The 13,647-nt window shown below is 24.3% G+C and overlaps 1 protein-coding gene across 1 annotated transcript; it reads left to right on the forward strand.

Moving 5' to 3' along the window:
* Window positions 1-11,744: 11,744 nt before the first annotated feature.
* LOC148237788 (endocuticle structural glycoprotein ABD-5-like) lies at window positions 11,745-13,409 on the forward strand. The gene is made up of 3 exons (XM_088205496.1): window positions 11,745-11,882; window positions 12,658-12,767; window positions 12,834-13,409. Exons 1-3 carry the CDS (start codon window positions 11,871-11,873, stop codon window positions 13,030-13,032), a joined length of 321 nt encoding a protein of 106 aa, XP_088061622.1. The 5' UTR covers window positions 11,745-11,870; the 3' UTR covers window positions 13,033-13,409.
* Window positions 13,410-13,647: the final 238 nt, after the last annotated feature.

Raw genomic sequence — 13,647 nt, forward strand, 5'->3', positions numbered from 1 at the left:
ATAACATTACATGCATTAGACTAAAGAATGAAATTTTATAAATATAAAGATATAACTTATTTATTTATAGCTTTAATAAATGTGTTCTTGGCAAGTTAGACTACTACTTTTTACTTAAAGCATAATTTCATAAAATTATATTTAGCTGTTGAAAATTAAAAACTGTTACATTGAAGAATAAAATATAGAAGTGTCTTAGGATTTATGTGTAATTTTTTTTGCTCAAAAAAACGTTGCATATTTTTAATTTAAACACGTCTATATTTACTTCACTATACATAATTATAATAAAGTACAATTGATAGTTAATTTAAGAAATATATTATATAGAAACTTATCTTGAAACATCTATCTTTTTTTTTTTAATAGTATTCTTTATAAGTTTATCTTCTTAACACGACTTAGCTCACTCATAAGATTAATTGAAATAATTGTATATTCAGAAATTAAAATTCACATGTTAACATGTCACAATGAACAGAATCTAGTATTAACCCATAGCGGCATAATCTCGCGACATTTTACATACATTATCATATTTCACGTACCTAGTAAATATAATTTATAGCGTCTATTTATAATTTATTGTGAGCGTTTAACTGTTTATACCTTCGTCAATTTATCTTTTGCGAAGCATCGTCTCGGAACGTAAATCAAAATTTCAATCACAATCTAATCTGCTAGATCACACATTGTATCATTGAAAAGTGCTTAATATTAATTTTCAACATTTTTTTGATTCGATATATTTTTGCCTTCCCGAGTCGTATATCTCGATATTGAGCGAATAATTTATTGATTATTTATTATATCATAAATCAAATTTGTTCTTTATATGCATTCGTATCGTGCATAATGCGTTTTTGCGAATCCTTGTCGATAGATTCATACATCATCCCAATTCCGGATTCTCGATCACGAAGCGATGTTTATTTCTTGGCAATGACACACGAAATCGAAGATCGGGTTTTTTAATGTGACGACCCAAAAATAAAAGAGCGCTCCCTGTTATTTAAGCGAATGTATTTAAATTAAAAACAGGTTAAAAGTCACACAAATAGAAGAGATTTATGAATTGGCGTTATCTTAACTCATCGTGAACAATCCACAGAAGACATTTGTTAAATTTAATAAGGAAAACGTTAACTTGATGGGTAGCTTCATTATTTATCAAAGGTACAAATTGCCATTAATTTAATTCATGAAAAAAAAATTAAAGGTTTATTCAGATGTAACACAAATGATAATATATATTATTAGATATATACATATACATTTTATATTAAAATAATTTTATAAGGAATAAATTTGTTTATATTCAATCAAAAAAACTGTAAAATAAGAGATATAAAATAATATAAAAAACATAAAAATATAGTATTTCTATAACTCAAGTTTGACTATTTTTATTTAAAAAAATTTAAAAAATTCACAATAAGTACAAAAATCATAAATAATGATACATTTAACGCAATTACAACTATTATAATATATATTTTATAGGCAAATGAAATAATTACTTAATAATGTCAATAAAATATTCTTTATAGATATGTTATATAAATGCATTTATATTTTATTTTAATTAAAATAAATAAATAAAATACTTATTTACCATTGATAATCATACTATTAAAATCTACATTAATATCTATTTGTTAAAAATCGTGCGTGAAGTAACTATACCATTTAATAATTATAATGATACATTTAACGCAATTAAAATATTTTTATAATAATGTCAATAAAATTTATCTAAGCCTTTTAAATGTTATTCTTTATAGATATGTTATAAAAATGCATTTATATTTTATTTTAATTAGAATAAATAAATACAATACATATATACAATAATATCCATTTGTAAAAAATCGTGCGTAAAGTAACTATATAATTATATATTTAGTTAACTTGTATTTCGTGTATTACATACATAATATTTTTGATAATTTAAGTTAATATAAAATATTTTAGCGCGTAATAATCACAGAGTCAAAATCACGTTTTTATTTAAATGGCCGTTTAAGTATTCAAAAAACACGTATGTACTATATACCATATAAAAACGTAAGAATTAACCAACACTTAGTTCTATAAAAAATAATAACATTGAATTCTTCAACGTATACTGCTTATAAGCAATAAAAGTTGCGTACGCAAACGTATAATCAAGAAGAATGATGGTCCAACAAGAATGTCTTTGGAAGATTAGCAAATTAATCATAAAACATTAAGAAATTTCTGCTGACGTTCATCAAAATTTATCATAACATATTTCTATACAAAATCAACAATGTTTTTTTTATAAAATAAATATATTTTTCGTGAGTCAAATTATCTAAGTAATTTAACATGTCGTTCTTATCGCGCTCATTTATACGTTAACGATTTATAATATGTCCGATGCAATTTCGGTTATCTCTACTATTTTTCAATAAAAACTAGTATCAAATTGATTCTGTCATTGGTGCATTAATTTGTGTCACGATTAGCTTCGCATTTAAGCAAACGTATAAATAAGCAAGTTCAGGTTAAAAATTGGCTCATTCAACTTTATGCATGGTATATGATACGTTGAACTGTGAGTGGTTTTAAAAATAGTATATATATTTCTGATTATAAAATATTAATAAAATAGTTAATATATGGTTTGAAAATATACGAAACAGGGTTATAAATATGGATATTCTTACATTAATGTATTTGAAATGGCATATGAAATTTATTTTAAATAAACACAATACCATCCTCCTAAATATCATTGTATTATTTAATAATAATCAATTAAAGATCAAGTTTCTTATATTTATAATTAAAGATAAGGTACATATATTATTTTAATTAGTCGTTAAAATGTAAATCAAAGAATCTGCATGATTTTTTCTCCATTATAAATATATTTTTAATTTTATCTAATTAATAGTTCATATTTTATTTTAAAACTAATTTATGTTGCAGCTAATTTTGAGTTCGTTAAATTTATCTATTAAAAGAATATATACATCCCACTCGATCCTTAGGGCTTATTAAATAAAATTTGCGATCATACATCTCCTTGCTACACTCCTTTCTATAATTATTATAGCACATACAAATATATATTTAAGTATATTAATCTGTAATTTAAAAATGTTGATGTTAATAAATTGTGCTAAAAATATAAAAATAGTAATTGAACATAATCATAAAAAAAGTTATTAATTTTTAATAATTGAATTTTTTTTAATACACAAATTTTTTTATTAGCATTATACAAATAAGCATTCTATTAAATATGTTTTAAATAATCAAAAATACAGTTTAAAACTATTTATATATGATATGACGTGCGTATTTTATTATTTTGTAACTCGATTTTAATTATATATTCTAGAGATAAATTGACGTAACAATAATTTTGTCAGAATTTCATTAAGCGTTTCCCTGAGATTTTTATTATAGGTTATGAAATATATTTCAGTACTTTTATATGCTCTTCGATTAGTGTGTTTTTTACATTGATACTAATTAAGAATATAATTTCTTTAGAATACTCAATTAAAATAGTTTTAATTTGATCCTAAATATTTACAAATTGCACGAAAATATTCTACACCTATATAAAAAGAACTCAATGGATTATGTCGTGTGAAAATTATTACTATTCACACTAACATGAAATGTCTTCTGCACAGATTTATTAGTAAACATTGATTTCGCAACTTGACTTTTGGATAACCTCTGTCTGTTATTCTTTGATGATTACTATCGTACAACACCCATTTCTGATATCTGGCTATCAAATGATGTTTTCACATTTTTTCTGGTTTCACTCAATTCGTGTGAAACCTGAAAAAATATTATTGTATATTTACTATACACACGATCCCGCAGTTTTTCAAATTAAAATGTGTGTTCTAACCTTTAGCCAATTATTGTTTTTTTTCTCAGGTTGAAATGAAAAAAAATATTTAACTTTTATACATTATTTCTTGATGAATCTCACTCTTCACTTTGCGTTTTTCAGTCGCAAATTTATAACTGAATACAATTTCTGATTTGTATCTCAATTAAATTTATTTATTCATCAATAAATAAAATAAAGAACAATTCATTAAGAATTTATAGGTTATAAATTTTAATTAAAACGTGTAAAATATTAAAAGCGAGCTCAATATAGTGCCATTATATTATTATATAATAATATTATTATTTAATTTTTTAAGAGCAACGTGAATTCCAGAATAAATCCTGTATCTTAAAAAAAAAATTAAAAATCAACTGCATTGCAATCGCACTATGCCAAATAAATATATAAAGCACCGATGTCTTCAGTATATTAAGGGCGAATCCAGCATCAAACGCATTACGTGTTTTAATATGTTTTTAATTTAATTAAATAATTAGCTGGTTATTTGTTTAACAGATTTAATTATTAAACCATTTTTAAACTATAAATAAACTTATGTAGAATAGATGATATTTTTATCTGGAGCATACCATACTTTATAGATATACATTTAAATATCAGTAGTTAAAGAAATGGTTATTGTCTTAAGTACAAATAGTCTTTAGCTTCTTAATATTTATTTAAATGTTTTTATACGTTTTTTTAATTCATTGTTATTACTCTTATTTAATATTCTTAATTTTATTTTGTAAACTTAAAAATAGTTATAGACCATCAACTTGTATTTTAATTTTAGTTTATTGTTTAGAACGTTTCACATATTTTCATATTAAAAAACTATTTTTATAATGCTCTTAAGATTTTGTTTCATTATTTGCTTTTATATTTTTACACTTTTTATTTTATGAAAATATTATTTTTAAGATTCCCGAGAGTTTTACAAAAATTTATTTTAAAATTATACATCTGATTTCAACGTCATTTAAGGGCAATTGTAGGCGAGAAGACTACCTTGAATATATCAAGTTTCACTATATTTTATTTTAATTATATAACATCAATGTGACATTTCCGACATATTGCACATAATTTCAGTAGTTAAGTAATAATTTGTAAGAAAACACCATTGGAGACAATCTGATAAATATTTTTTCGTCTTCCTGAAGTCGCTTAAATATGATCTTACATGATCATTTGTGTATTAAATTATACATAAGTATAGGCGAAAGGTGTATATTTCAAATACTAATAATACTCACGAAAAATATTACTCTTTACAATTTTACAACATTACAATGGTCAGCTATCTAAGCACATTCCCAAATCGCACGTATCGTCTATTAAATTGTGCAATATAACACATGTTTTTTTTTTTACACGTTCATCTTCGGTGTTAGATAATATAACCATTTTCATAATCGGTTATAGATTTTGATGAATAGAAGTAGCCCGCGGTTATCGTAGTAAAGTTTGCGACATCAGTAAATAGTATACGCTCGATAAGCAGCCTAGCTCGGTGAACTTTAACGATTGTGAAAATTGCAACAAAGAAATCGGAGAAATCGTCACATATGTGTTGGTGCCGGGTGCGCCTGTCTGCGTTAGGTTCATCACCAGGCCATATATCCGACCCGACCTATAACCTGTGAGGTAACTATCGTGGGTGTTCCGTTTTATACAGTCGATGTCATAGATATTCGAACCGAATAGATAAAAACGCCTTTGTTGCACCGTCATAAATACCTTCACTTTCCTTTTATTAACGCCGAAAGTGAAAGTTTTTCATTTGTCCTGATTTGATCTCGTTGCAAAATCGTGTGTCAAGATGCACCCTTGTATAGGAAATATATGTTAAAAACACATACGTATAAATTATAAATTAATTTATACGTTATGCAATGTGTGAAATGTAAATAACAAATTCTTTTCACTGGGTCGTTGGTTTATCGATAACATGTATGGTGAAAATATGTATAAATATATTAAGGATATTAAAAAATAACACTAGCTAATAGTTTTTAATTAGCTTGACAATATGTATGCTTTTTATGAAGAAGATTTATTTATATTTATTAAAATTTATGACTCCAAAGATAGTGCATATTTTACACATACGTTTTTGCTGCATCTCTCGTAAGATAAACCTGATTCAGTAGTTACATGTAAATGGAAGAGCTATGACATTTATTGTCCCAATTGTATACAATTCTTAACTTACATCACAAAATCATCAAATAAAAACAAAGTAAATTTTTAAATAAGCCAAGATTGAGATCCATGTGATTGGGTTATGATTGTGAATTATTCTAAAAACAGCTTAAAAGTAGTTTTACTCTACAATAAAAATACAAAATCATTGATTTCAATAGCTCATGTTATCAATATGAAGGAAACGTACGACCATATGTCTTAGCTCATAAATTTGATTTAATACAGATGACGACTATAAACTATTGCTTTATTTCTGTGCTTATAAAGATTTATATAGTATTTCTAATATTTATGTTTATTATAACAAGAGCAAACCCGGGCCCTAGGAAAATATTAAGAATATTTTTCCTATTTACATATATATATATATATATAAAAAAACAAGCTATAAATATCAGTAGTTTGAATCTCAAACATAACAGGATTATAAATAAATACGACTTTTTTAAACACATACTGCAATCGCAACCTTGTAAAGGTACTCAATGCCACGTCACGTAGACCCTTGTAAAAATAGCAGTGCTGCCAAGCGATGTTTCGCGTGTACCATTAGTTAAAATATATGGTTAATGCTATAATACGGTGACAAACTTATCTTAATTGAATATTTTCAACCCAGAGCTTATCGAGCTTTTAAAGCTTGCTATAAAGTTATAAATAAAACATCACTTAAAAGGTTAAGCATGAAAGGTTAAATAAGTGGAAATATAATAATAAATAAATGCCTTTCCCCATTCAAATGACATCATGAAAAAATATTGCATACAAATATTTAACCTTGTGTTAAAAATTAACACAATACATATAATTATTCACAAAATGGACTGACTAAAAATATTTTTACACTTCCTATTTTTTTTAAAAGTACATACTATTTTCAACTAAAATTCAATAAAAAATAAATCAGTCATATTAACGCACTTGAAAAAACTAGTATTGATTTCAAGTTGTTTAATCGGTGATTGAAGTTTGAGTTACTTGAACAATAAAAAATGTATTACAGCGAATAAATACACATAGTAATAATGCACTTTTTTATTAACGGAGGGTTTAATGTCCACAAAAGCAATTATAGCACGTATACATATTAATGTTGTATTTTTTTAAATCAGACAGAATAGATTTTATATGCTAAAATCATTAGTTAACTATTGATTATTTTACTAGCATTTTAATAAATTTATATTTCGTACTAGTTTATATTATTATATAAACACAATATTTTATTCAGTTAAATAGATAGATAGCTATCAAAAAGTTACGCGATTAATGCAGTAACCTATACGTATTGAAAAGTATGGTTTTTAGACAACCTCTAACAATGAAAGAGCATCTCTAGTGTGGTTCAATAAAAACGGCACAATCTTGATCAACGTCGGGCACGATTTGTTTATATATATATATCATTATTAACGTTTGCAAATAATTGTCAATGATGACTTTCTTCTTTTTTTATTTATAGACGCAAACAGCACAGCGTATCACGAATATGTTACATAAAAGAAAGGCAACATTTAGTAAAATGTCGTCTCTTCGATATTTTTAACTTCTGCAAATAAATTTTGATTACCCAACGCCTGACTACCTTACCAATTCCTGTTATTATTTACTTAATAAATTATCAGACAGATTAAGCCACTCCATCACCCTGTGGGTGTGAATCTCCTTTTAAAAATAAGAATGTCGTAATTTTCGCAAATTGAATCTCGCTATTCATTCATCAGTAGCCGCGACAAAAAGTTGACTTGAGCAATTATTTTTCTATAATTTTTATTTTAGTAAGAATAAATTTATTGTCAATCTGATGTGTGAAAAGCATCGCATTTGTATTATAAATCAAAGGTGAAGGTAACGTGGTTCATCGCGATCGAATTATATTGCGCAATATTTATATAAGCGTACTTTGAAGTACGTTTATTAATGTCAATTGTGTATTGAATAATAAATGATAGTTTGAAGATTGATTTGATGAGTTCTTAATAGTATTATCCATAATTAATTATCATGACCCATAAACAAGCCAGGACATTTTACAAGCTTAACACGGAGTATAAAAATGTATATAAACATAATTATGTGAAAAATCACACATTGCAAGATTGTTCTTGATGATTATTTTTAATTGTAATTCGCAGTCGTGGGAGATTTTTTTTTGTAACTCAAAGCGGAAAGAACTATGACCTTAGTCTGTCAATAATAAAATTCCAATATGAGGTACAATAAAATGTTACATTTTTAGTACAAAAATGATAAATAAAATAAAAGGTAATTGAAAATGTTTGCTAAGATGATTAATTTTCTCAACAACACTACACATAAAATATTGCTAATAATGATCGTTAAACGGATAACGACGGTATATTTTTACAGCTTGTCCTATTTTCAAATATCAAGTAAGATATTATGAGTGTTAAACGCGCGGAAATTGCACGCAAATTATTATTCGTTATTAAAATAATAAATAACACAAGCCGATTCCTCAAATGACATACACGATCCGAGAAAACGCCATGTTCAATTTTCACATAATTTAACCATACGTTATGCATCCGTGCGAAGTTAAACTTAATTTATATATTCGCAAAAAAAAAGACATTTATCTCAACCCGGGTGTACGTTAACTTACAACATAATTGCTTTGCATTTAATATTTCCTTTAGGTTTTTAAAACAACTAATGATATAAAATCTGTTGTATTATTATAAATACATTTATTTAAGGTACATGCATATTTTTTTAAATGCTTAATTAAATTTTTCAGTTGATGGTAATGCATATTTTTTATTATCTTAAAATTTTAGCGGCCGGAAGAGCGTAATAGATGTTGTTGATAAAGCAATCAGTAATTATAATAAATTAAGTTTCAAAAAAATAAGCTAAATAAGGCAGATCGAGAACAATGGGATTAAAAGATGTGCTATTTTAGTTTTATACACGAAATTTATATAAGAATTAATGACCTCAATTTATATTAGTATATGTACATACATACATTTTTTAAACATAACAGTCACGATAATTAATTAAAATATGAAGCCATATGAAAACTACAAATTTTAATTTATGAAAAACTGAATTTAACTAAGAACAATAATTGATATTTAAAAATATTTTACACTAATTGCAAATACATTGAATTTACCAAGAAACGTCATTAAAATATTATGTTAATATTTTTATATCTTATATACGTATATCTCTCAGTAAAAATCAATATATATTTTAATAATTCCACCATACAAACAAAAAGATTTTTTATCTAATAAGCCATATTTTACATATCACTACTTTTATCTTATTAGATTATAAATTTTTTTCAATAATAAAATGGCAACAATAAAAATATTTGATTAGTTTATAGACAAGTTGTAATTATGATTTTCTGTAATTTATTAATATAAGAATCACTACTTAAAAAATGCCTTTAATGTTGTAAAAAAATTATATTTTGTGCAATGATATTAAATATGTTATAATAAGTTGTAAATAAATATATATAAAACAAAGTTATAAGCTGATTTTAATTATAACTTATTTTAAATTTTATTTTAAAAATCGCTACAAAAAATATTTTAACGTTGTTATAAAAATAAGTTTTTTTTAAATATATATAGTACTATATAGACTGATTTATATATTATATGCCAATAATTTTTTTCCCTATAAGGCTTTTTTCATAGCATCGTAAATTATATTATTGCTGATATTTAGCAGATAAATAGCTACAATTAAAAAATTAATTAGTGATCTAATTTGCCAAAAAATTAGCTATAAAACTAAATAAATAAAAATTATACATGGTTGTGACTCTAGATTATTATTATGTTTTTTAAGTACTTAAAAAATGCTATACATATTGTCACATTTTTTTTGTTATTAAAAATGTGACTTATTCAAATTTTAGTTTAAAAATCGATACAAAAAACTTGATATAAATAAATTTATATTTTTATTATTATATTATTGTTAATCACCATAAATTATCGTATTTAATACCTATAGTATTGACTTGTTTTATTTTATTTTCGTTAAAAATATTAAATATAATAAGGTTTTGATTGAAATTGTGACATATTTTGATTATAAATTAAAAAATCCCTTTAATTTTTTTTATAATAATTTTGAAAAGTAAATAATGTAAATTTACATTTCACTGATTTTATTTATTTTAAGGTTAATAACATATTATATTTACTTTGCTATAAAAATAGATTTTTTATATTTAGGCTTATTTATATTATGTAGTGTACATTTTATATTTATATAATATATGAAAAACTGTAAAAAAAAATTTTTTTACAAAATTATCATTCATGTCATAATAATGAATTAAATTATAAGAATATATAACTAAATTTACATACAGTATTACTTTATTTATTGGAATAGGTTTTAAGTTTTTTATTATATTGTAGCTAATAACAAAATTTTAAACAATAAAATGGTTATAAACCATTTGCATGTATTGTATATAATAATATAGTTGTGAAATTAATTATATAAATTAAATAAGTTTTGTTAATTAAATAAACATAAATATACATATTTTAAACTTAAAACTGGATTTTTATTTCTGATTTAATAATTTCTATTTGAAAAATGCCTTATAACTAGTTGTTGGCAATAGTTTTTTTCTTTATAACGTTATTTTAAATAAGGTCAATTTTAAATCTTTATATTATAATGATTTTTTAATTTTCAGTTGAAATATCACTATAATAAAAAATCTCAGTTTATTAAATATTTAAAAAAACATATTAGTAATATGTATTATTAAAACTTTAAATCAAATTGTTTATTAAATATTTTATAATTAAAGCGAGCTTTAGGTTTTATATTATAATTATCAATTACGTATTGGTCTTGATTGATTTAAATTACTAAATTAACATTATATTAAATTTGTTTCATTAACTAAGGTTTTTTGTTACATATATTCAGTTGTAGTTTTTTTAGCATACATAGTTTTTGTAGAGTTTAAATCTTACAATTTTTAGATATTTATTATATTTTAGTAGATTTTAAAATTTGTGTAAATTGAAAGGAATATGGTACGCTGAATATTAACGAGTACGCTGAATATTAACATTTATAAGCATATTAAAATTTCTAACTTTCATTGCTTATCGTTAAAAGGATCGGGGACACAATACGATCATAAATTTACAATTGTGAAACACAACCATATACAAGAATTTAACCAATCGACAGTAAATATATTTACTTATGATATCCTAAGAAATCTTTATCCTCAAAATTATTGTATTAATTAATTTTCAAATCTCATGCCAATTTTTAATAGAATATGGTATTTTAAAAAAGTGAAGATCACAAGTACAAATACCATTTTTTGGTTGATTCATTAAATCACTAAATTTTCATTTTACTTTCAATCCGTGCGACTTTTGACACATATTCTTTCTAAACACGAGTAGAATCTATATAGTTACATAATTTTATAATGACTCTATATTTTCGCCGATCAATCGGACATCGCTGCCGCCCATGCGTTTGCGGCCTCGGTTAAGAAAAAATCGTCTGTGAAAAAGTCTTGAGGCAACTTCGGTAACCTTTGTTGTTATTACGGAACGAGGTCTGTTGTGTATGTATGTAAGTGACCCAAAGAGGAACTTATAGTGAAGAAGACACGCCGACAATTTGAAGTATAAAAGGCATATACGGCGTGTCCGCAGGTCATCTTTAACCGACAGCAGTGAAAGTGTTAGCATCTACCCGCGACTTAACCGCACAGTTAAACCGATCGTTAAACATGAAGTTCGTGGTTAGTGCGCACACAGAACGTTTGACATACCAGTGAATGTGTTATATAACGATAATATTAAACAAATATTGGATTAATAGGATAATATTTTATTTATTAAATGTAGTTTTAATTAATTTAAAATATCATAAACGAATTAACATCAACAGTAAAACTTCAAATAATTTTATAAAAATATTTAGTAATAATAATTTCAACTTAAAATTAATTTTAAATAATTGTATATTATATTTCATAAATTTTAATAAATAATTAATTATTCATTCATTAAAATATTTAAACAATATTAAAATAACTGCTTTATATTTTAATTTTTGATTTTTAATAAAAAATATATTTAAATATAAAATAACTGCAATTTTACAATTAAAATATTTTATAATAAATATATTCATCAATATCTACAGTGATTGTGAATCTTAATTTTAAATCAATTTAAATAATAAAATTAATATATTATATTTTTCTATAATACATAATAATATATAAATATTTAATAAATAAATATATATAAACTTATTATTGTTATTATATATAGTTTACAAAAAATCTCTGATTAAATGTTATGTATTTAAAATTAAAAAGCAAAAGTGATTAGAAAACAGTATAATTAAAAAAAAGTATTGTTAAAGAATATTTGTAAATCTAAAATTTTTACTCTTTTATCTTTACGTATATTAAACTTTTACTTCAATATATTTTTATGAAACTTATTGACAGTTTAATTACAAATTAAATTAATGACTTATTTATAAATATTTTAATATACTTCTAGATTGTATTCGCTTTGTTTGTCGCCTGCGCTTTGGCAGCCCCTGCAGATCAAGATGTTCAACTTTTGCATTACGAAAATGACAATATTGGACTGGGAGATTATCATTTTGCGTACGTCTATTTCAACCTGATTCCAAAAATCTAAATATGTATATATAACTTCAAAATTCCTTTCAGTTATGAACTATCCGATGGAACTAAGAGAGAAGAAAAAGGTCAACTGAAAAACGCCGGAACCGAAAACGAAGCTATGTCAGTCACAGGATCCTATTCCTGGGTAGCACCTGATGGCACAGTATGGACCGTGACCTTCTTGGCCGATGAAAACGGATTCCAGCCGAAGGTTACATCATCTGGAACTCCATCGGGACGTTAATTCGTTTTAGATTACTTGCAAAATTTATTTAATCAATCCAAAAGCCATTTTAGTTGTGGATTATTATCTTTCCCAACACAAACTCTCCCTAATTATTTTCGCAACTTTGTTGCATCTATGTATCATTTTCTTTGTTCTCGTCGCATTACATATAAAAAATGTAATGGATATTGCAGAATTATTCGCGTGAAATTAAGTCTCACAACTGAAGCCAGTATTATTTTTATATCGTATTTTTCTTAGTCTTATATTGTTTTATATTGTGATACTCTACAACTGAATTTTGTATATAATATTTATGTAATATAAAAATAGTGTAAATTACACTTACAGGTGAAATTTACATTTTTAAACAATAAATAAATATATTAAATCAAGCGCTATTTGTATTATTATTTATTTAAATTATATGTAAATAGGTTTTAATCTTATGAAACAATACTATAGAAAATAACATTGTTGGGTCACGATAAAATGAAGATATCTCGCATCAGAATATCCGTCTTAGAAAATTACAATAGAGTGATAGACAATAAACATTGATGCATATCTTAAATAGTTAAGATACATATTGCAACATTATTAATATTTAAAATACCAATGTTTATGATCTCA

Source organism: Plectrocnemia conspersa, unplaced genomic scaffold (assembly GCF_051122295.1).
Source record: "Plectrocnemia conspersa isolate PC_06_02 unplaced genomic scaffold, ASM5112229v1 ptg000002l, whole genome shotgun sequence".
Taxonomy (NCBI): domain Eukaryota; kingdom Metazoa; phylum Arthropoda; class Insecta; order Trichoptera; family Polycentropodidae; genus Plectrocnemia; species Plectrocnemia conspersa.

What these genes read in the sequence shown, in the direction of transcription:
- LOC148237788 (XM_088205496.1), top strand. An exon ending in CTGGGAGATTATCATTTTGC is followed by an intron (nt 12,768 to 12,833) that starts GTACGTCTATTT and finishes AATTCCTTTCAG; the next exon opens with TTATGAACTATCCGATGGAA.